At 45.5% G+C, this 24772-nt stretch overlaps 2 protein-coding genes across 3 annotated transcripts in view; both read left to right on the forward strand.

The window, feature by feature from the left end:
* Nucleotides 1–11395, forward strand: part of LOC118076589 (acylphosphatase-2) — a 37176-nt gene extending 25781 nt beyond the window's left edge. For both annotated transcript variants that reach the window (XM_035099446.2, XM_060269744.1), the window contains 4 exons: nucleotides 2045–2240; nucleotides 5694–5710; nucleotides 6845–6954; nucleotides 10569–11395. In XM_035099446.2, the coding sequence (XP_034955337.1) occupies nucleotides 2186–2240; nucleotides 5694–5710; nucleotides 6845–6954; nucleotides 10569–10683 (297 nt within the window). In that variant the 5' untranslated portion in view covers nucleotides 2045–2185 and the 3' untranslated portion in view covers nucleotides 10684–11395. The remainder of the gene's footprint in view (nucleotides 1–2044; nucleotides 2241–5693; nucleotides 5711–6844; nucleotides 6955–10568) is intronic.
* A 5768-nt stretch (nucleotides 11396–17163) lies between these two features.
* The window catches only part of SPTBN2 (spectrin beta, non-erythrocytic 2), an 80175-nt gene continuing 72566 nt past the window's right edge, over nucleotides 17164–24772 (forward strand). The window contains exon 1 of the mRNA XM_035099449.2: nucleotides 17164–17296. The gene's annotated coding sequence lies outside the window, so the exon portion shown is untranslated. The remainder of the gene's footprint in view (nucleotides 17297–24772) is intronic.

Here is a 24772-nt window from a genome sequence, read left to right on the forward strand (position 1 = left end):
GAAGCTGTTAGTGTCATCTGTACCACATGATCACACATGCCAACCAGGTGCTCCTGCAACCATTGTTCCCTGTAACAATGCAAGGAATCTGGGAAGAAGGCGTTCGGATTGTGCAGGTGCAGATGCCTGAGATAGATGATTGAAATGTATTGGGTTGACCCTGTTAATTTCAGCATTCTTCCAGAGGGCTAGAAACAGGAATAAAGAGGAATACTGTAAACAATTGGCTGAATCATACATAATGCCAAAACAGAGTTTGGCACTACAGAAAATAAGCCCTGAACACCTAAAATGTGCTATGTGAATCCTAAATAGGAATATAATAAAATGCCTTATACCAGGTCAGGTTAATTGTCTGTTGAGTGCAGTAATGTTTGCTTTGACAGCAGCCCTCCGAGGTCTCCTGAGTTTCAGAAGCAGTGTTGCCCCCTGGGGTTTTTGCTGTGTCTCATCATTACATCTTATGATCTACAGTAAACTATAAAGCACCTCGAATTGGTTATTTACCCTTTCTGCTATGTCAAGGCAGCAGGAAAAGAAGCTGCAAATGTGGCCTAAAGAAGCCTGGCATCCCCCCCCCTTTAAACTATTCCATTTCTTGCAGACTCACTACTTCATAAAGCAGAATGTACACTGCTTCTTTCATAATGCATAAAAATAGATCCTCTTCCATTTTGCATTTTGATGTGGCAACCCTTCGTGAAAGAGCCATACATTTCCATGGGGGTTGAGTTTGGCATGGCATGTTCTGTTTTTCTGTGTGTTCTGTTTTTTTGTTAACGTATCATCATGGGCTACAGTTATGGATGGGTACTAATCTGGTTCAGTTTTATTTTATTGCAAACCTACCTAATTTGCACTTTCCAAAACACTATGCAAATCAAAACACAGCTATCCTTCAAAATCCAGACTTCTCCAAATCTTGTGATGCAGTTCTACAATAAAATAATACATGTCAAATGCAAACATCAGGGGGAAATGTGTACAAAAATGTATATAGTAGTGAAAATAGTATATAAAATGCATTGTGCTGGGGAAAATTGCTTGAATAATGTGTAAATCAGACAAAATCTCATATAAAAATAAGTGAGGAGAAATTTGCTTATGAATTTTCATTAGCATTTTTTTAAAAATGCATCTACTGCAGAATACTACAATACTAGTCGGAAGCAGGCTAGATTGTTGTCCTTCTGCCTCTCCCTAATGTTGTTATTTGTGTCCTATGGATGGATGGTTGAAAAAATGTCAAAATCCTAGTTGTTCGAATAAAACACAAGGCACCAGAGGTATTCCTAACTCTGCTTGCCCAATAAAAAAATTCCTTCAGTAGCACCTTAAAGACCAACTAAGTTTATATTTTGGTATGAGCTTTCGTGTGCATGCACACTTCTTCAGATACACTAGAAACAGAAGTGTCAGACCCTATATATATACAGAGGGTGGTGGGGGTGGGTGGGAATGGGTGATGGGCTGATGGGAGTGGTAAACCTGTAGATGGCTGTTAATGGCTGCTGATGGCTGCAATTAGTCCTGGGCTGAGGTGCTAAAGAAAGCTTGATCATGCATAATGAGATAAGAATCCGATGTCTCTATTCATCCCAGGTGCTTCCATGGTTTTAAGCTTGGTAATGATTTCCAATTCAGCAACTTCTCTTTCCAGTCTGTTCCTGAAATTTCTCTGTAACAAAACAGCTGCTTTGAGATCTTGTATAGAATGTCCTGGGAGATTGAAGTGTTCTCCTACTGGTTTTTCAGTCTTATGGTTCTTGATGTCAGATTTATGTCCATTTATCCTTTGGCGTAGGGTTTGGCCTGCTTGCCCAGTTAATGTCACCTGTAGGTACAACAGCCAATTGTAACACAAGATCAGGTTCCTTCACATTAGATGACACCTAGGAGAGGAGAGTTGAGGACCTGATTTATGCTTCAGCTTTTAACCCTCTCTCACCCCCCCAAACCCTTTTGCTATGGGCTTGAGGATTCTAGGTATGTACCTGTCTGGCTGAAAGATGAGAGAGACTCTCTTCCTGTTTCTTTTTTCCAGGTAGGCCACATCCCCTGGTTCTCTGCGGCTGAATGTAGTAACACAGGCTGGCCAAACTGACTGCAGTGTGAAGCAGATCGAATAGCACACCCCTCTCTGTCTCCGTGGAAGCTCCTAACTGCCCGTGGCCTGCAGTGAACCATGGCTTCTTCTGTTCTCTGGGCAATCGACTATGAGGTTTTTGGGGAAGTCCAGGGTGAGTCTGTTTAGTTTCCCCCACCCCTTGTACTGCTATTGTGCTGCTCTCTCGGTGGGATTTTTGTGCATGGGCTATGGAGATGGTTGCTCAGTTCCCCTGTGGCTCATGCTGCAAATAGTATAGCCCTCGAAATAAGATGCAAGCAGCAGAGCCCTCTCCTCTTCTAGCTGCAAAAATTTTTATTCGGCTCTAACTGCAGCTAGGTTGGCTGGAGCTGCTGTGCAGCTAGAATGACAGTTCGCAAGGACTCCAGAGAAACTTAATTGAAGCTAATACACACGGGGTGTATATGGAGGAGACTAATTGGGAACATTAATGCAATTGGGTGTTGGATCTGCATATCCTAGAACACAGTAGGAAGGTGTTGTATCTTTGTGGTGTGGAGATCTGGGCCATTACAGGGAGGGAAGCTGAGCATCCTTGATTCAACCTCGTTTACTTGATTTAATCCACTCCCCCACCCCGCTCTATTTAAAAAATAGTAATTTTGTAACGTGATCTGTAACATTCAGGATGGAGCATAGCCTAAGCCACCATAGTGCAGAAATTAGAACTCGGAAGAGCTGTTTCTGTGGCAAAAAGGGATAAATTTGGGTTCTTGTGCTGCATCCTTTGTCACTTACGTCTTAGTGACAGGATGCGGTAGGTTTGCCTTTTAGACTGTCAGTCCTTTGAAGTGCAGGCTAGAGCTAGTTTCACATTATCGGTCATACAATGGGCAAAAGAAGCATGTTAGCTCTAGGCCCTAGCTATTAGCTGAGTTACTGTGATTTAATGGAATGTTCAACAATATCCTTGCAGGATCTAACTCCTCAAATTGAACATGTATGTAAAAAAGAATGCAGCTTCCCTAAGGGAAGATAATTTTGAATGGAATAACTTCACGTGGACACACCAAAAAGAGATGTGTGCTGTTGAGAGAAAGGACATAGGCAAGCAAAGGTGCAGGGTGTGGGGGAGGTCAGAGAACTAAGGGGGAAGTAAAGCTACAGAGGTGATATGAGCAAAGTTTCAGATTGAAGGCACTCCATTAACTGCCAAGTGGGTCATGATTTCATGGGTAAATGATAGGACAGGGAGATTCAGGTGGCAGGTACAACAATGAGGAACAAGAAGGTGCAGATTAGGATGTGCTGGATTGGCACAACAAGATATCCCCTTTCAGTAATAAAAAAATGAAAACTTACCACTAAAACAAATAAAACATACATGTTTTGAGCGCTAGAGTTAGCACATTGGGAAGAATCAGGGAGGCCTATGTTCAAACCCTACTCAGCCATGAACAAAGCTGCCAAGTCTCCCGTTGAAAAATCCAGGATCAGCACCGGTGTGGCACCGGAAGTCGCTTCTACACATGTCTTGACATGCGTAGAAGCGACTTCCGGTGCCAGCGCTGCCCAATTTCTGGTGCCCAGACAAGGACAGAGCGGCACCGGAAGTCACTTCCACGCACATGCATAGAAGCAACTTCCAGTGCCACTCTGCCCGATTTCTGGTGCCCAGACATAGGCAGAGCGGCACCCGAAATCGGTTCTGCCTAAGTCCAGACATGCGCAGAAGGAGCCTCCCTGGCAGGTAGGAAATCGGGGGGTTTACGGGATTTTTTTCTATTTGGGATAACAGTGGGAAACGGATTAAAATATGGGGGTTTCCCATGAAAAACGGGAGACTTGGCAGCTATGGCCATGAAGTTCATCGAATGACCTTGGGCCAGGCACTCTCTTAACCTTTCCAGGGCTGTGAGGGTGAAGGACGTGTGATGTCTTGAGCATCCTGGAAGAAAAGTAGGATAGAAGTGTAATAGGGAATAAACTAATACATAAATATCAGGAGGAAAAGCTGGGGAAATCAGGCATAAAGATTGAAACACGGTTTGCTGAAGGCAAAAGCATAATCACCACTAATGAGAAAGTATTAAATCTAGAATGAAAGTCAGTATTTGACCAGTCAAATAAAATTGTGGGCAATGGACCATTCAAATGTTATCAAATAATCAAGCATATTTTTTTTAAATCACCAATTTATTACAAGGGGGGGGGTGAAGAAGAAGAGAAGAATTCCAAAATCTATATTAAGGCAATATATATGATGATTGGGACGCGGGTGGCACTGTGGTCTAAACCACAGTGCCTAGGGCTTGCCGATCAGAAGGTTGGCGGTTCGGATCCCCGTGGTTTAGTCCCAGCTCCAGCCCACCTAGCAGTTCGGAAGCACATCAAAGTGCAAGTAGATAAATAGGTACCACTCCGGCAGGAAGGTAAACGGCATTTCCGTGCACTGCTCTGGTTTGCCAGAAGCAGCTTAGTCATGCTGGCCACATGACCCGGAAGCTGCCTGCAGACAAATGCTGGTTCCCTTGGCCTATAGAGCGTGATGAGTGCCGCAAGCCCAGAGTCATCCGCGACTGGACCTAACGGTTGGGTACCTTTACCTTTATTTATATGAAGATTATGCTAATTACAAAATCTGCTTTCCTTCAGAGTAAGGGACCAGTCCATCACAGGTGTGTCACTAGATCACATGGAAGCATAGGCCAGTTAGCAATTGTATACTTGCAGGTGTGATAAATACTTGTGTGTGTCCTATGAGTTCCCTTTCCAAAATCCCTAAATTTCAACACATCGTTGGTAGTTGAAGCCACATGGCTTGATTGGGAAGAGAGAGACAATGTAACACAGCCTGTTCATTAAGGATGTGTGCCATGAGGAGTGCTGCTGTACTGCTATATATTTGGCTGCCCACTGTGAGAACAGGATGCTGGTCTAGATGGGACACAATCGTTACTGGAGGGAACAGAAGACTGGACTATAAAAATACTAAAATATTTTCCCCCTTTTTCTTCCAGTAGCACCTTAGTGACCAACTAAGTTTGTCATTGGTATAAGCTTTCATGTGCATGCACATGTCTTCAGATACACACTAAATACAGTGGTACCTCTACTTACGAATTTAATGCGTTCCGAACACACATTTGTAAGTCAAAAAAAATTGTAAGTCGAATCCCATAGGAATGCATTGGGAGAAAAAATTCGTAAGTCGAAGCAACCCTATCTAAAAATTCGTAAGTAGAAAAAATCCTATCTAAACCGCATCCAAGATGGCGGACGGAGCTCCATTTGTAAGTAGAAAAATTCATAAGTAGAGTTATTTGTAAGTAGAGGTACAGTAATACCTCGGGTTACGAACACGATCCGTTCCGGGTCGCAGTTCGTAACCCGAAAAGTTTGTAACCCGAACGCGACCCGAACCGCCATTTTGCGCATGCGCGGGACTTGCGTGTGGTAAAAAATACTTCCGGGTTTACGGAGTTCGTAACCCGAATTGTTCGCAACCCGAGGTGGTCGTAACCCGAGGTACGACTGTACAACTGTATGTAGCTATAGGACTTTGATCGTTGATACTTGTTATGGATGTGATCACTGACTGACTTCTCTTTCTTTCATCTTCTAGGTGTCTTCTTTAGAAAGGTAGGATATATCTGCATGTGAGATGTGGCGAGGCATTCTACAGCACATAACCAAATTGTAGTGCTTAGCAAACTAAGACTGCAAAGGCTGATGTTTCTGCTTGGATGGTACATTACTGGAATAGCTGGAGAGAGCACTTCTCAAGCCAGCTTCCAAAGCTTGTACCCCTCCTGATATAGGTCCAAGTCTAGTGTAGGGTAATGGATACCCAGAGAGGCTGCCCATAGGAGCAGAGAGGAGAGTATGGCATTTGGAAGCAAACTCAAGCAAACTAAACTGTAAGGAACAAAGCAGTCTGACTCCTGACTTGCTACGGTAGTAGCAAATATCCATGTCAGTGTGAACCTAGGAGGTTTTATATGGTACCTCTTCCAGCCAATGAGATGTCAAGACTGGGCATTAGAAATCTCTGTAGGAAGAGAGAAAGATTTCATTGCTGTTGATGTTGCAGGCTGCTTGGTTTTGCCATAGTACTGTACTGTTGGTTTTGTTCCCACCAGGGTACAAAACAGGCAGGGATATTATTTCATTTCATTTTTTCATTTCACTTTTAAATTGTATACCGTTTTTCTATTTTACAATACCCAAGGCGGTTTACAAGCGGAAGAAACAAAGAATGTACACCTTATAACAATCTAATCCAATACGAAAATGTGATAATAAAACATAACTTTAAGCAACTTATACCAAATAAAGTAATATTAAACAATCAATTAGAATATTGTAGTATAGAATAATATTAAATATCAGCATATAAAAATTAAACAGGAATCCACTCTTAACAATTATAATAAAGAATTTCTAAACTATAATCAATAAAACAAAGGCAAGTCACAGTGCATAAAATAATAATAATAATTCCACAGGTACTATGCACATATGCTATGGGGAAATGAAGCAGAGCCCTTTGTTCACTTTGCTCTATCAACATTTCCAGGAATGAAAACATTTGCCCATCTGAAAAGAGACCTCACAGACTGAGCTTCCATGTCACCTGGCATAATCACAAAACTCAATGAAGGCTGCTCACTCATTCAGTCACCAGTCATCAGATGAAGAGACTGAGCAATGTATGTGCCATTGAGAATCAGCCTTGCAAGCGTTCCCTGACCACTATCTGGCTTTTTTCACCAGTACACAGAAGACCAGGCGGGAAAGTTGGGAGTGGTTGGCTGGGTGAAGAACACTGCCCAAGGGACAGTGACCGGACAAGTGCAAGGGCCCAAGGAGAAAGTGGAGATCATGTAAGTATGTGAACTGGGCTCCTTCGGCAGTGGCTGAGGGAAGGGCTGACCTTACAATTGGGCAGCTAATTCGGTTTGTTATGAAAGGGCTGCAAAATCATTAGTTATTTAATTTATTGTTGCTATACAGTATATTTTTTTTTACTGCCTGGGAGAGGTACTGGTACCTGTGGAATTTTCTGTATTGGGTGCTAAAATAACTTGACCAGCCCTGGATACTATGCACTTTGGCTTGGGTTGTGCTGCTTCAGGGCCTGTATTTTGGGGGTTGAGTGAGGGGTGGCGTCAGCTAAGCACAGACTATAAAGGGGTAAAGGGGAACCACTTAATTTGCTTAGCTGACTAGAAGAGGTCAGGGTGAAGGAGAGGGGGAAAGGGGCACGACTTTGTGCATCATGCGGAATCTCCTTTGTTCTTGGCATTAACAAGATTGAAATTGGAGGCAACCTTGGAACATGAGCGCCCCATAAAATCCAATAAGTCCAACAGGGCTGCTGTTGGACGTGATCATACAGAGCACCCTGAATCTACCACATCAGGCCCCATACATCTAGGTTTCAACACTGACTCTTAATGTTACTCAGCAGAGTGAAGCAAAAGGCATTGGGCATAGTATATAGAGGTCAGGCAAACTCCTCCCGTAACCAGAGTCTCTCTTTAGCCATCTCTTTTTGTTGTTGTTAAATATCTAGTGCCCTGCCTGAATACAGAACTAATGTACCACTTCAGGTGAATAACCCTCCCCATTGAAAGAGACAGGGCAAGATTTATAGCAAAATTCAAAAGCCTGGTCTCTGTCATGTTCAAAATTAAATTGCAAAGGAAGAAAAGAGGGGGGAGCATTTCATCTTAAAAGTGATTGTCATGGTTACTTGTATATTCTTTCTAATATCCAGAGATGTTGGTGCTGCTGTGATCTGAAACATGTGGGGGGGGGTTTGACTGCCCCCTTGTCCTTCCAAAATGGCACCCCTGGTTCTTATCTGGAGGAAACGTGGTGGGATGAAGATGGATAAATGGCCCGTAATAATGGTTTCCATTAGCCTTATCTGAGGACAGCCTGGCATTGGCAATCTGTACAGCTTTCAATCCCACTCCATCCCTCCCTCCCTCCCCCTCTCCATCGGAAGTGTCTAAATAGGGCACCTCCCCAGACTCTCCCTCAACAGTGAATTGACACCCTGTAAATTTGGGACTTGGGTCAGCTTGCAATTAGGAAGCTGGTCCAGGAGGAGATGGAGAAAATTGCTTTATGAATTTGTGAGCAGCAGCAGCAGCAGCGGGTGGGGTGGAGCAAGGGAGTGGAGAAGGGGGTGGGGAGAGGGATGGTGGGCTCCCAGGGCGACCCTGGGGGTTTGTGGTGATGGTGAGACAGCTTCTCTAACAACGGGCTCTGTCACCTTCAGAGAGATGACAACCAGAGGCAGTTTCTATAGCGACAAGTCTTCCCCCCATCACCTTGAAGTTACATAGAGAGGGAACATGCAAGGAAACTGGGACAGTTTCCATAGCAACCAGCTTCTCCATTTCTTCCACCTTCATGTCTTTGAGGGGGGAGGGGGAAATCGGGCCGCTTCCATAGCAACCATACTACTCCATCCCTTGCAGGAGATAAGCAGAAGTGAGATAATCCATAGCAACATGTATTCCCCCCACACCACACCACATTTACTCTCTCCTCCTCCTGCTCTCTTTTTCCAGATCCTGGCAGGGAATAACAAAGCAAAAGTGCACAGCCATCTATTGAGCCCTCACCCCTTTTCAATTAGGGTACAGGTGGCAATCTGTAGTGCCCACACATGCGTGTGTACCCCCCACCCCACATATGCACTCACTTCAATTTTTGAAATGGAAGAGCAGCTGAGTAAGTTTATTGTGCGTAGGCAGTGTTAGAACAGCATTCTTTTTCGTTAACGGGAGAGCTTCATTCATGGTTTTTTGTTTTTTGTTTTAACTTTTTGAAGATGAAAAAGCTTTCCTCCAGGTTCCTCAGATGCTTCCTTCCTGACTAAACAAACAAACAATGTTTATTATTTTTTTGCCAACTGTGGGCAACTATTTCCCATTAGAGGCTGGGTAAATTAGCAAGAGTGCCTGGCGTGCTCTGGTCCATGGGGTCACGAAGAGTCGGACATGACTAAACGACTAAACAACAACAACAACAACAACAAAATTGGCAATTGGCAGCTTACATCTTAAACTGAAACAAATAGATGCTTGTTGCACCTTAAAGACTAGCAGTTTTATTTTGGCATAAACCTTCGTGGATTAGAGTCTGCTTTGTCAGATGACCATAGGCCTGGAAAGCTGGAAAACTGTTAAAATTCCCAGCAGATTTTTTTGAGTGTTTCTAGAAAGGTGTTTATTGTGGAATAGATACTTCAAAGGCATGCAATGGCAAGGTGTTGTTTGTTTGTTTGTTTGTTTGTTTGTAGTGTCCACATGATGTTGTTGGCAAGAAAATGCCCCACCCCCATTAATCTGGATTTACCCTTTCCTGGAAAAACCTGATACTTAAAAATAAAAATAAAAAAGCTGTTGCCAGTCACCTGTTTGTGATATCTGAACAACCTACTTGCAATAATAGTCTGAATTAGTCTGCAAGCATTTGTGTGTTCTTCATACTGCAACAGACTAATGCAGGTACCTCTCTGGAAGCAGTTACTTTAAACTGAATGCTCACTGGGTCAGGGGCCTATCTTTTTATTTTAATCAGCAAAGCACCACATACCTCATAGACATTGTCCAGCATATTATTATTCATCTACGACATTGGTATACATTATGCTTTTTTACCATAATGGTTTTTTGAAATATTTCAAACTAAGAATGCAACAGTAATAAAAAAATAATGTAAAATACTAATTAAAGTAATTTAGAACTATCACCAGCTAAAGGAAGCAAAAGAGCAAACAGAAGAGGAAAACAGTTATGGAATATGCTCCAAACTGGAAAGGCACAGTAAAGTAGAAAGGTCTTTATTCCCCTTGGAAAGAGAGATCACATACTAGCCTAATCTCAAGGGGGAAAGGATTCCACTGTTTTGGGGCAACTATCAAAAAGTCCCTGCTCTAACTGTTCAGGATATGAGCCTGATTGGGCCCTAAATTTGGAGTGGGAAATGAATTTATTCTACCCAGATTGGCTAGTCACCCTGTCATGAATCTACCCCTCATCTGCCCTAGCGTGGCTTAGTTTCTTGTGTCAGCTGGAGCCATTTGCTCTGCTTGACTCTTTATTTAGTGTACCTAATGCAAGAACATAAGAAAAGCTCTGCAGGATCAAACGAAAGGCCTTCAATTCTCATTGCAGTCAATCAGATGCATATGGGAAAGTCCCGTTCTTTCTAGCAGAGAGAGAGAGAGAGTGTGTGTGTGTTTCTCTCTGTCTCTGTCTCTGTCTCTGTCTCTCTCTCTCTCTCTCTCTCTCTCTCTGTGTGTGTGTGTGTGTGTGTGTGTGTGTGTGTGTGTGTGTGTACACACTAGATTTGATTACCCTTTGGTTCCATCAACAGCCATGTTCCTTTTACAACTACGCAGAGAGCACAGGTGGAACTGAAAGAGAGAGGAAGGTAGCATGGGTGGGTTGCTAACTTGTGTTCCTTTCCTCCCTAGGAAGAACTGGCTACGCAGTGTAGGAAGTCCCATGTCTCGTATTGACCAGGCTGTGTTCTCCAATGAGAGGGAGATCAGCACCCTTGAGTTCCAGTCCTTCACCACCAAATACTAGAGCCTGCTGGCTGGTCAGGATGGGATGTCCACCTCCAAGAATAAGGAAGGATCCTCAGCTCAGAAGGAAGCACCACTCTCCCTTTCTGGGACAGGCTGTGCTGCTGATGACCGAATTCCACTCTGTTCTAGGCCCATGGCACTTCAAGTACCCTTTTGGATCCTTCCAGCTGCTAGCTATCTGGAAAGTACCAGTTGCCCACTGGTGTCTATAAAGAGGTTGTAAGCTCTTTTTGTTGCTTTCCATCACTTGTGAGGGGGGCGGAGGCAGAAAAGAGAAAAATCAATTGGAGGGGCCCTGCCTACATCCGTCTCTCCAGGAGACCTTCCACAATGTTACTTTCACAATGTGTTAACAAGCACGATTGCCTGGTCTTAGAACCCTCTTTCGGACAACCATAGGGATAAAAGGCTTTTGAATAACAGGTAGCTCCTCAGTTACACACTTGCTCACTAGAGACAGGCTGTCCTCCCCTTCACATCAGTGCCCCACTCAGAAGAATATTGGCTCATTAAATATTATCTTAAGAAAGAAAACGAATGGTCTCTTCTTTTTTGGGAGTTGGGTAAGGTCAGGTGTGTGCAGGACATCATTGGATAAGGAAGATAATTTATGTTTCTGGAAAATCTTTTTGAAAGACCTGAAGACAGAGTTAGGAGGCAGAAGGTGACTGGGGGAATGCAATGGTCTAGTGTTGGCAACATGCAGGCCTTCCCCCGTCAAGGCATGGCCTGCTTTTCAACACATTATGGCTCAGCTGCGTTATATATTTTTCTGATTAAGTAATGTATTCTCCCCTTTCTTCTGTGCTGCAGCTAAAATGCAGAACCTGCATGCTTTTGTGAAAGAGTTATCCCCATTATGATAATCCTATCCACGCCTCTGTGATCTCATTTTTTGACAGAATTACAAGCCTGGTAGATGAAGGGAACGCTGTGGATGTAGCCTATCTTGATTTCAGCAAGGCCTTTGACAAGGTGCCCCATGATATTCTTGTAAAGAAGCTGGTAAAATGTGGGCTAGACAATGCTACCATTCAGTGGATTTGTAACTGGCTTACTGACCGAACCCAAAGGGTGCTCATCAATGGCTCCTCCTCATCCTGGAGAGTAGTGACTAGTGGGGTGCCACAGGGTTCTGTCTTGGGCCCAGTCTTGTTCAACATCTTTATCAATGACTTGGATGATGGGCTTGAGGGCATCCTGAGCAAGTTTGCAGATGACACCAAATTGGGAGGGGTGGCTAACACCCCAGAGGACAGGATCACACTTCAGAATGACCTTAACAGATTAGACAACTGGGCCAAAGCAAACAAGATGAATTTTAACAAGGAGAAATGTAAAGTACTACACTTGGGCAAAAAAAATGAAAGGCACAAATACAGGATGGGAGACACCTGGCTTGAGAGCAGTACATGTGAAAAGGATCTAGGAGTCTTGGTAGACCACAAACTTGACATGAGTCAGCAGTGTGATGCAGCAGCTAAAAAAGCCAATGCAATTCTGGGCTGCATCAATAGGAGTATAGCATCTAGATCAAGGGAAGTAATAGTACCACTGTATTCTGCTCTGGTCAGACCTCACCTGGAGTACTGGGTCCAGTTCTGGGCACCACAGTTCAAGAAGGATACTGATAAGCTGGAACGTGTCCAGAAGAGGGCAACCAAAATGGTCAAAGGCCTGGAAACGATGCCTCATGAGGAACGGCTTAGGGAGCTGGGTATGTTTAGCCTGGAGAAGAGAAGGTTAAGGGGTGATATGATAACCATGTTCAAATATATAAAAGGATGTCATATAGAGGAGGGAGAAAGGTTGTTTTCTGCTGCTCCAGAGAAGTGGACACGGAGCAATGGATTCAAACTACAAGAAAGAAGATTCCACCTAAACATTAGGAAGAACTTCCTGACAGTAAGAGCTGTTCGGCAGTGGAATTTGCTGCCAAGGAGTGTGGTGGAGTCTCCTTCTTTGGAGGTCTTTAAGCAGAGGCTTGACAGCCATCTGTCAGGAATGCTTTGATGGTGTTTCCTGCTTGGCAGGGGGTTGGACTGGATGGCCCTTGTGGTCTCTTCCAACTCTATGATTCTATGATTCTATATAAAAGAGGTTTTTCCTTGGAATATCTGTATGCTAGGACACAAGCGTCTTTGTGCATCCCTGCTTGTGCCAGTAAAACATACTTGGATAATTGTGCATAGTTTTCTGCAACTACTGGATTGCTGGTGCTTTTGAACAATGGTGAACTTAAACTATTCACTACAACATGCATCCCCAAACTGCGTCCCTCCAGATGTTTTCGCATACAACTCCCATGATCCCTAGCTAACAGGACCAGTGGTCAGGAATGATGGGAATTGTAGTCCAAAACATCTGCAGGGCTGAAGTTTGGGTATGCCTGCACTACAATGTGAAAAGGAAAGAAATATCAAAATGCCACAGTGTACCTGTGCCAACTGGTAAGTGATGGTGGTGAGGAGTGTTGGCCCAAGCATGCCACCAAATGATGCCCCCCCCTTGCTGGGAAGAAGGGGTAAATTAAGATCAGGAACAAGGAAACGATAAAGATCTACATCGGGATCTGCTGCCCCTGTGAATCCTGCTGCTTGAGGTGATCATCTCACCTTGTCTCCTTGGTGGGCTGTCCCTGTTGATGAGCGTAGGGCAAGAAATTCTGCCCACAAGAAGTTGATGTAATAACAGAAAAGCCCAACTAGCAAACTGTTTCTTGACAGCTGCTTATATTCTGCTTTCTCTGATACTAGACATAGCATTGTGAAGATTTGCACACCCATCACAGAAGTTTTGTGTGAACTCCCTGCAATAGCAGGACAATTCTTGCCACAATGATTGCTGATGCTCTCTTTTCCAAGTCTTGTGCTTTTAGGGTCTTTCTTCATTAAGCCTGAAATAACAAAATGAGTATATTAGACTTGCTGCTTGGGGAGAAAAGCTTAGAAGTTGCCAAGGCGGCAAGAAGAATCAAAGGTAAAATGAATGCCAAACATTCTTTGGAATCTCTTGACATGGGCTGTGGGTGTTGCTTAGGCTAGTTGAGCAGGTAGAGATTGATGCTTTTGAATTAACTCTCAGTTATATGGGTATGGAAGGTTTTTAACTGGCACAACATTTTTCAGTAAAGATCCACACTTTTTTCACAGGGTGACAGCCTAGCAAAGATGTCCGATGGGGAGCAGGACCCAACTTGCTCTATAGGATTGTTTATGTTGAAATACATCTTTATCAGATTTTTGCTGAATTTGCTTCTTTGTGGAATAATACACTTTGAGTACTTCATTTTATTAGTCAGGGTTTGCTATTGGCTTTTTGAAGTAGTAAATTTGCCCAGCCATAAATAAAACAAAGACATGGTACAAAATTGCAATATAGGAAAGGGACAAAAACTGATAATCTTCTATCTAGTTCTAGTCCAACCATTTCTGAAGCAAAGGGCAGCTTTAAGGGGAGGATTAAACTTGTCCCAATACGGATCGGTAACAACAAAGAAGCATGGGATTAAAACATGCATTTAAAGTAACATGTTAAGTTAGAATCTTAACACATCATGAAACCTTGAAAGATGGATTCCCAACAAAACCAAGAAAGGAAGTTTAATCCTCCCGCTGGGTAAAATGAATGGGTCAGCCCCACCCTCCACCCGGCTCAGCGTCTTGTCTTCCTGAGCAGCTAGCTCCAGGGATGCTCATTAACAAGACACCAACTTAAGGCAATGGTCATCTCTTGCCGTTAGTCCCCAGTGTCTAGAAGTCAGTAATCCTGTGTCTAGGAACATGGATATTGCACCATTACTCATCCATCAATTCAGCAAACATAGTTTTTTCACACCTCGCACTAAAAAGCAAGCTTGTGCTTTTCTCCTCCTTTTGTCCCAAGTGTGAGTGTTGCAGATGAAGAGAAAGATTAATGCCAAAACCAGCAGAGTCCTGTAACACCTTAAGAACCATTTATAATGGTGAAAGCTTCTGTGGATTTTATCACAGCAGTGGAGAGCGTTCCGGCAGCGGAGGGTGACTGAAATGTACATAAACGTAAATTCCACTTTAATTCTTTGTAAAGTTGTTTCTGCTAGCTGCCTTCTCGGCATCACTGGACAGGAGTTCCAAAGATCCGTTATGGGTTGCTTTCTGTAAACTGCTGCCTTTCTATTTATTCCAGGGAATTACACAGAGAGCTTGCCAACACTTCCACTTGTCCCATGCCTAGACAAGTCCAAGTGGTTTTGCTTCTGCTCCACTGCTTTCCCTTGGAAAAACTGCTCTTTAGTGCTAAATCGGCACAAACGTCAATTCACGGAAAACCCAGTTGCTGTTTGTTTTTATTCAGCACTAAACTGCAGGTTTTCACAGACAAAGTGGCAGGGCAAACGGAAGTGTGGCTGAAAAGTGCCACCTTTTTAAAGATTTTGTTTGCTGCTGTCGAGGAAGTAAAACCTTCCATACTTGCACATCCATCATGGTTTGATGTAGGGTCAGCATATCTAATGTGGTTTGATGTGGAGCCAGCTATCTAGAGCAAGGACAGGATGTTGCCCTGGCACTCTGGATGTTGTGGGGTATAGGCAAAGAGAGGTGGTGGGTTGCAGGATCAAGATTTAACTTATAAGCATTGAGAACATAAATGTGCACTTGCGGCTGCGTACATATCATCCATCTAAAGCACATGACTTCCCCCCCCCAAAGAATCCTGGGAACTGTAGTCTGTTCAGGGTATGGGAATTGTAGCCCTGGGGTAAACTACAATTCCCATGATATATTTTTTTTGGGGGGGAACTACATGCTTTAAAAGTCTGACATGTTTGCAAAAACAAGAGTCAAGTGTGATGTTCTGCAGAACAGTTAGGGTAGGCATCCCCAAACTGCGGCCCTCCAGATGTTTTGCACTACAATTCCCATCTTCCCCGACCACTGGTCCTGTTAGCTAGGGATCATGGGAGTTGTAGGCCAAAACATCTGGAGGGCCGCAGTTTGGGGATGCCTGAGTTAGGGGCTGAAATAGAAAGACTACTTCCTTTGGGTCTTAATACACTTTGGTTTCCCTTCGTAAGAGCATAAAAAGCTGGTCAATGTCAGAAGCAGATTTAGGGGAGCAAGACTGGTTTGATCGCACTAAGTGCGGAACCTTGGGAGCCACCATAGACACTACAACTATTTTGTGGAAAAGAGCACAGGGGGGGGGCAAATTTTAGTGCCACACAGGGCACTGTTGAAATATCAGACCGCAAGGTCCACAGAGTCAGGTCACTGGCAAATCTAGCTCAGTATTGTCTACTCGGGGTGATTGGCAGTGGCTCCACAGCAGGGATGGGGAACCTGCCACATTCCCTATAAATAGGAATGTGATTTCCAACAATTAGTCTTCAGAAGCCAAGCCTTTTGAGGAATGGTTGAAGGTGGTGGGTATGTTTAGCCTGGAAAAGAGAGTGAGAGGAGATATGATAGCCATCTTGAAGTATCTGAAGGGTTGTCCCATGTAAGATGGAGAGCGCTTGCTTTCTCTTGTTCTGGAGGGTCAGACTCGAACCAATGGCTTCGTTACAAGAAAGGAGATTCAAACTAAAAATCAGAATGAACTTTCTTACATTAAGAGCTGTTTGACAGTGGAACAGTCTCCCGTAGAAGGTGGTGGTCTCTCCTTGGAGGTTTCTAAGCAGAGGCTGGATGGCCACCTGTCATGGATGCTTTAGCTGAGATTCCTGCCTTTCAGGGGGTTGGACTAGATCAGTGATGGCCACACTTGGCCCTCCAGTTGCTTTGGGACTACAACTCCCATCATACCTAGCTAACGGGACCAGTGGTCAGAGATGATGGGAATTGTAGTCCCAAAACAGCTGGAGGGCCAGGTTTGGCCATCACTGGACTAGATGAACCTTGGGGTCCCTTCCAACTCTACAATTCTATGATTCTATGAAGCAATCCTGCCTCCAACACTGGAAGCAAAGCAGAATTCGCATTGCAGCCCCCTACCCAAGGGTGGGGAGACCTCTCTTTTGACCATACTTTAGCATCTCCGATGTTACATGCGCAGAATCTTCCACATCTCCATCCCCCCTAGACGACCCTCACAGTTAGGCGCAAAGCGCACGCCTTGAGAAGGCCCTGGTCGGTGTTGCGCGACTTCAGGGCTGCCCCGACAAGGAAAATGGGTCTTCCTTTGGGACAAGACCCACCCCTTCCCTGGCTGAGCTCAGAGCCGGCCTCGCTCCCTGGAAGCCTTGCGTCCCCTTCCTCACCACCCACCCCCGACAGCAGGGACCTCGTGCGCATCGGGCTCCCCCAGCGGCTGCGCGTGAATGGCGGGGAAGGCGCCCAATGACTGATCCAGCATCGTGGCTGAAGGCGGGGGCTTTTCGGCAAGCCAAGCCGGGGCTGGGCAGCCGATTCCGCAGCCGGGGCCGCTGCTGCTGCTGCTCCTCCATCGACGGGTAGAGGCGGCGGTGGCAGCGAGGAGGAAGAGGCTGCACACTGCTCGCCCGCCTGGGTTCGCCCCGGCGCCACCTGTGATGCTGACGCTGGAGAAGCGGACGGGAGACGGCGATGCGCGCACCGGACGCGCCTTGAGCCGACGGAGACGCCGGGCGCCTGCCGGAGGAGGTGGAGGAGGTCGGTGAGCCGCGATCGCGAGGAGGAGGAGGAGGGGCTGTTTATTGTCTCCGCAACAAGGGCAGTGGGATCCTGCCGGGCAACCAACCGGGGCCCTGGCGGCAAGGAGGCGCGATCCGGGGGCGCATCTCTCCAGTGCGGCACCTGGCTGGCGAGAAGCGCCGCGCTTGGCGAGCCTAAGGCCCGCCTGGGGCGCGCGGCCGCTCTCCTCGGAGACCTGTGGCGAGGCCGGCGGCCGCTTTGGAGCCACTGAGTCCGGGGAGGGAAAGCGATGCTGGAGGTACCGGTAGCGCAGCGCGCGGGCGCCGCCGTCCAAACCCTGGGGCGGAGGGCGTGTGCGCTCCGGGATGGACGGACAGCCGGCCTGGCTCAGCCCCATCCCCCGCTCGCCTGGCCAGATGGCCCCTGTTTTAGACAGAGAAAGGGAAGCGGGCAGCGAGACCGCTCCTCTCATAGCGTGGTCTCTTCCGCGCCCTGCAGCAGCAGCAGCATGGAGCAGCTCCTGGGCTCTGATTCGCCGTTTCAAACGAAAAAAGGGATCTCCCTGGGAATGGAGGCTTCTGCTGCTGGAGGCCTCCCATCCCCAGCATATAACCGCGCCACCTAATGCGCTGCAGTTGAAAGTCAGTGGTGGGGGCCCTTTGCACATGCTCAGAGAACTAGCAGCTTCTATCACGTGGCAGATTGCACCCACCCACCCGGCCCCCACCCCAAGGCATGGCGTTCGAAAGAGTGGTTTTTTTGTGTGTATGGAGGGCACGGAGGCCTGGCTGACGTCGAGGCTTGGTGGAGAACCGCTTAGTTAGTGGCTCCATGCTCCCAATGGCAGGAGGATCTCCCAATGCTCCCAATGGCGGGGGATCTCTTCATCCTTATTATGCTCGGCCTGTGCCTCTGGAGTGATTCCTGATTCTACGGTACCTGTGTGTTCCCCATACGTATGTAGTAATTTGTTGGTTTTTGTTTTGCCAAGAAATGCCCTCTTCACAACGTGGTGGGGCTGCTCCAAGTTGCTGCTGCGTTTTCAGGAGGATCAAAGAGAAGAAGCCACTTTGGCCTACAAAGGTGTTTAAAAAAACCTCTTTCCCTCACCCCCCCCCCCCAGGGCCACGTGGGCAGGGGATTATTGTGGGGTTAGATATAAGGCAAAGCTTTGACCTTAGAGGCCAGGTACGGTAGGTGTTTGTTTTCTTTTAGAATGGAGGCAATTGTTCTGTCAGTTACCGTAGGGAGAGGCTGTGGAAATACAGAATTTGGGTTTGGTGTCTGAGGCTGTCCGGGTTTGTCATTGCTTTCCTCCCAAGAAGCAGGCATCTTTTAATTTCGTGACTGCTGTCACCATCTGCAGTGATCATGGAACCCAAGAAAGTAAAATCTCTCACTGCCTCCATTTCTTCCCCTTCTATTTGCCAGGAGGTGATGGGACCAGGAGTCTTGTGGGGCCCCTAAATAATTTTTCCTGCCTTTTGTAGCAATTGCAATGCACCGTTACTGGATGAGGGTATGGATTTTTCCTCAGGGTTTACTCCCGAAGCTTTTCTCACAAGGCAGTGGAGGTTGGATCAGAGTTTTCCTTCTCCTGGATGGGCTGCCTTCTTAGGTTGACAAGACCCCCATAAAAGCAAGTATGACACAGATGTACTTTTGACCAAAATTTAGCAAGGTTCTGCTGCATGCACGCTACAACAATGAAGAACGTAAGGCCAACGGCGGCAGCAACGATAGAACAGAAGTACCCACAATTCTTCTGTCCCTTGTCAACTTACAGGGACGCTTTACCATTATTTCAACAGAATTTAATGATTTTTGCATTACTGTACATCTTATTGACCGAGAGAAAGTAGTTTATCTCTCCAGGTCAGAGGAAAACATAAAAATGCTTCCTTTCAGCTTGGGGTTCAGACAGAATGGCTTCCTCAGGTTGCCATTTTTTTTTTTTTGCTGTTTCTCCGTTTTTCTTTCTTGATTTTCTTTGGTTTCCTCTGCCAGCTGTAGAGATGGTTCTGTGCTTTCTCCGGATCATTCTGGTCATTATTTCCAGTTCTGCCACTTCATCCTGGCCCAGATTCAGGACTGTAAGAGTTTTTCTAGCTCCCTCATCATGAGTAGTAGCAGTTGTATGGTTCCTTCTTTGATTACTGCCGGTTTAGAAAGGAAAAACAAATGGTATTGAATATCCACGTTTCATAGTTTTTCAGTATATATATTGAACTCGAGCCTTTTTTGTAGGGTTTCATTACTCAAGTCCTGAAATAGACTTTTTTTATTTTTCATTTGGTTTTCCCATGTAAGGTGAAGAACCGTGTTAAATTTTCTTTGAATGGAAATGGAATTATAATTGCCTTTGCCTGAGGAATGTGATCAATATCCTTGCTTTCCTGCTGAAGCTCAGTGAAAGTCTCATTAGCCCAGGATATAAAAATGAGGAGGAGCGGCCCTGGCTTCCTGCAGATTTGGGCAACCCTCTCGCCCTCAGATTATTTCACCAGCTGCAATTCTCCTATTTGTCCATTGCCTGGTTTTGGATTTCTGGGCTTGCTTTTTTCCAGTCCTGCAATGGCACTTTTTGCTTTAGGACAAGATTAAGGGTCAATTTGCAGTTTAAATATCCGCCCCCGCCCCCAACCGATCTTTTAGGAAAGGTCCATGATCTTGACCAGGCACCCCCAAACTTCGGCCCTCCAGATGTTTTGGACTACAATTCCCATCTTCCCCAACCACTGGTCCTCTTAGCTAGGGATCATGGGAGTAGTAGGCCAAAACATCTGCAGGGCCGCAGTTTGGGGATGCCTGATCTTGACCTTCAGGAGGTTACGAGGGTTGTTCATTAAAGATTTCCCCTGACCCACTTCCTGTTATTGTAGGAGAATGAAATTGCACATGTACAGTGGTGCCTCGACTTACAAATTTAATCTGTTCCGAAGGAACCTTCGTAAATTGAAAAAATTGTAAGTCGAAAAATGCCATTGGAAGTCGAGGTACCACTGTATAATGACCCATCTCTCCATAGGTAATGTGGTAACTTGTAGCACTGAACTCCTAACAGTTTCTCTGTTACTGGTGCTAATGTGGAGTAATGTCTGATAATGGAACCAGTTGAAGCCGAGCGGTCATCAGGTTCCTGTACTTGAAAGGGCGCACGCCACGGGAGACGTTCAAAGAAAGGGACTTATGGGGAAGATGCCCCATCATATGACGTAGTGAAGCACTGGCATTGTCAGTTCAAGTGTGGTCGGACAAGTGTGGTGGAACAGCTCCCATTCCTGGGCGACCACAGTCCATCATTGATGAAGACACCATCTGGCAAGTGGAGGCCGCCATTTTGGAGGATCGCCACATAACCATTCGCCAACTAGCTGTAGAAGTCAAGATCAGTGTGGGCTCTTAAAAAAAAAATCATCCATGACCATTTGCACATGGGAAAGGTGTTCGCACGGTGGGTACCCCAGCTGCTGACACCTTTCCAGAAGCAGGAACGAGTCACATACTCACGGGCTCTTTTGGCCATGGGTCACGAAAACCATGATGACTTCTTCGCCAGACTAATTACTCAGGACGAAACATGGGTCTATCCCAGTCCAAACAATGGAAGCACTCGTGCCTCACCACCTTCAAAGTAGGCACGTGTCCAACCGCCAGCGGGCAAGGTCATGCTCACGGTCTTTTGGGACCAGCGTGGAGTAGTGGTGATGGATTTCCTGGCAAAGGGTACCACAATTACTGGGACATACTACGCTTCACTGCTGTAGAAATTGCGGAAGGCCATCAAAATTGAGAGGAGTATACCTGAAGGAGCGCCTCCACCCCCATCATTCTGCCCGGACATTGAGGTCCAGCGCCGAGGGCCTTCTGGCGGTTCCCTCCTTACGAGAAGCCAAGTTACAGGGAACCAGGAAGAGGGCCTTCTCAGTAGTGGCACCCACCCTGTGGAAAGCCCTCCCGCCAGATGTCAAAGAGAAAAACAACTACCAGACTTTTAGAAGACATCTGAAGGCAGCCCTGTTTAGGGAAGCTTTTAATGTTTAATAGATTATTGTATTTTAATATTCGGTTGGAAGCCGCCCACAGTGGCTGGGGAAACCCAGCCAGACGAGCGGGGTATAAACAATATATTATTATTATTATTATTATTATTATTATTATTATTATTATGCTGACCAAAGGTGTCTGCCTCCTGCAGGATAATGCCTTGATTCACAACTCACATGTTGCTCCAATGGAAGCACGGTCCTGTGACTATGAAATCCTTCCTCACCCTCCTTATTCTCCCGACCTCGCACCATCGGACTCCCACCTCTTTCCAACCATGAAGTTATTTTTGAAGGGCAAGCTTTTTCCAGAGGATGAAATGCTGATTTCTGAGGTCAAGTTGTGGCTTCTGAGGCAACCTGCTGACTTCTGCAGACGAGGTCTCCACAGCTGCATAAAGTGATGGGAGAAGTGTGTGGCTCTTGCTGGTAGCTATGTAGAGATGGACTAAAAACTGTTTTGTTTCTCTCAGTCCATGGGGAAATCTTTAATGAACAAACCTCGTATCTATAGCCAGCCATTCTTCCCTGAAGTCTTTTTTGAACTGCCACAATCGTTCAGACATTTGCGCCATGTCTTCCTTGGGTATATGGGCTGACATGTGCCATGACGAGCCCATCTTAGTATTCCTTCAGGCCTCGATTTGTGGCAGAAAATGGGCTGATAACCATTTCCCCTTACCTCAAGTGAGGTTTTGAATCTTTTGCCTTTCCAGGTGTTCTGAGGTTGAGTGCTATTTCCCTTCTTTTGGGTGGTGGGGGGTGATATTCAGGAAATTTTTGGCAGTGGAGAGCTGGACACTCCTGAAAAGGGTTTACACTTCGATTTGGTGTTCCCTTTTGCATTAAACGTTGTATATATGACGTTGTGGGGAAGGATTTCATTTTATAGGCGCCAGCAGCACCAATCAAATTGGTTTTGGTTTTGGAGGTTGCTGGAGTGGGGAGTGCAAATGATTGCAGAGTTCACACTTGCGGTGCGAACATGTCCTGCTTTCTTGGCTCATGTGCCTGTTTAGGCCCCTTCTGCTGTTGGCTCTCAATCCAATCAGTGTCTGGATTAAGTCTTCATGGTATTAGCAGTGCAAGGAGAAGGGTTTTTCAGGGTGATTGGGGGGGGCGCAGCAATGAAGAATATTGGCAGAAATCCCCGTATTTGTTTGGACATAGCTAATAAATCCCGCTCTGCTGGGGTGGCGACATATGTGCTGCTTGTTGCTTTTATGCAAAATATCAAATGAGGCTTCAATTAATGCACAGTTTCTGCAAAAAGGAGTGCTGGAACTTAAAGCCTTCCTTTGAAAGCCGTACTCTTTGGCCTGGTAACTTTGCTCCCCCTAAAGTGCTCACTAAGTGTTGATGGTGGACACTCTGCACATGTTCAGGAGACTCTCCCCCCTGCTGTGTTGTAGGCCTTGAAAAAGAAGCTTTGGGCTGGCACTCAAGGTCCTGCCCCCAGAAAAAAAACCTTAAAAAGCCTACTTTGGGGGGGGGCAGGTGTTGCTGTGAGAGGAACCCCCCACATTTTAAAAGCCAGGTGTGCATTGTGAGTCCTAAGTTAAGTACAGGTTTTCCATTCTATATAGAATCTGGTTGCCTATGAAATCAAAATCCCTATTTTTTTATTATTTGTTTTAACAAACAAAAGGATTCTAGTCCTCATTGTTGTTGGGGTAGGGGTGGGGAGGAGTCCTTTTTATTGTTGTTGAAAAAACACAGGCAGCGTACAGGTCCGTAGCTGGAGTCCTTAAGAGTATAAGCTCCCTTTGGCAGTCCAAAGCTAAGAATAAACTAGTCAATTGGCCCACGTAATCTGCAGATTAGCCATTCTGATGCTCCTAGGTTTGGTGTTGGGATGCTTCTGAGGTCCAGAGCGCAATAGTGGCTGGCGGGAAATCTCATTTCTTATTGCCAAAGGTGTGGAAGGTTACATTCATGTTTTCCTTCAACCCCCCCATGACCCCCCAACAAGGCAGCTAAACCCGAAATCCAGGGAAGGCATCACAAGCCAATTGCCTTGTGCAAATTTCAGAAAGAGTAATTGTTGATCAAAAAATTCCTTCAGTAGCACCTTAAAGACCAACTAATTGTTGATCAGGTAACATAAGCAAAGAAATTGACATTTAAACTTTTGGTTTTGAACACATTTGCTGATTTCCTGTCTCTGCTTCTCCCACTCTGAATTTTCCTCCCCAGATCCTCAGTGTAAAATGCAAATTGGGTGCTTTGACTGTTGGCTAGCTTTCTCTCTTGCCTTGCCCTCAAAGTTTTTTTTTTTTAGTGGGGTGGGTCACATCAGGTGGGGAGCAAGTAGCCCAACTGGACCTGCAGTCGGAAGTTTGCAGAGGCGAAGTCTAGAGGGTGGGAACAGTTTGGAAAAGGGAAGTCCTCGCCTCCTTTTTAAAAGCCCTTAGTGATAAAATCTCAAGGTGAACATGCTAAAAATGTGTTGGTGCGCTTTTAAAAAAAAGCATATATATATATATTTTTAAACTACTTTGGGAATTAGCTGGAACAAGTGAAGTGGGAAGGACGAAATCAGATTTGTGTATATGTGTTTAGGTAATGGATCGTGGACTTAATCCTTAAACTGAAAATCCTGCCTAAGCATGTTGTCAGAAGCAGGCTGCCCCTGAACTCCAAAATGTGTGCTGAGGCAGGGGACTGCTTGGGGTTGAGGGAGGTGGGTGGAGTAAAGGAATTCTGCACATGCTCAGAGGTAGCTTTCTTATTTATTCATTTTTTTAAAATAAAAAAAACATTTTTAAACCGCCCTTCATCAATACAGTTCCCAATATGTTATTCATACTCCAGGATTTAGCCTAGCTATTGATAACAGGACTCCAGGAACCCTAAATGAGAGCATATGAAAGCCCTGCTAGACCGGGCCAAAGGCCCATTGGTCCCAGCATCCTGTTTTTGCCGGATGGTTTTGACCATTACTGCGTCTTAGGGGAGGGAATGCTGTAGTTCAGTGGTCCTCAACCCCCGGGCCATGGACCGGTACCGGTCTGTGGATCAATTGGTACCGGGTCGCTCAAGGAACATTTAAATACAATTAAATTAAAATTATTAGATCAAAACAATCTAAATAAAATATAAACAATCAACGTCCCCCCCCTCAGCAAGCCGCGGTAAAATTATCAAATGTGGACTGGTCCGCGGCGATAAAAAGGTTGGGGAGCACTGCTGTAGTTGAACCTCTGTCTGTTCTGAATCTTTCGCTGTTATCTCCATGGGATGTCCCCAAATTCTAGTACAGTGTTACCTCTACTTACAAATAACTCTACTTATGAATGTTTCTACTTACGAATGGAGCTCCGTCCGCCATCTTGGATGCGGTTTAGATAGGATTTTTTCTACTTATGAATTTTTACATAGGGTTGCTTCTACTTACGAATTTTTTCTCCCGATGCATTCCTATGGGATTCGACTTACAATTTTTTTC

The sequence above is a fragment of the Zootoca vivipara genome, chromosome 17 (assembly GCF_963506605.1).
Source record: "Zootoca vivipara chromosome 17, rZooViv1.1, whole genome shotgun sequence".
In the NCBI taxonomy this organism is placed as follows: domain Eukaryota; kingdom Metazoa; phylum Chordata; class Lepidosauria; order Squamata; family Lacertidae; genus Zootoca; species Zootoca vivipara.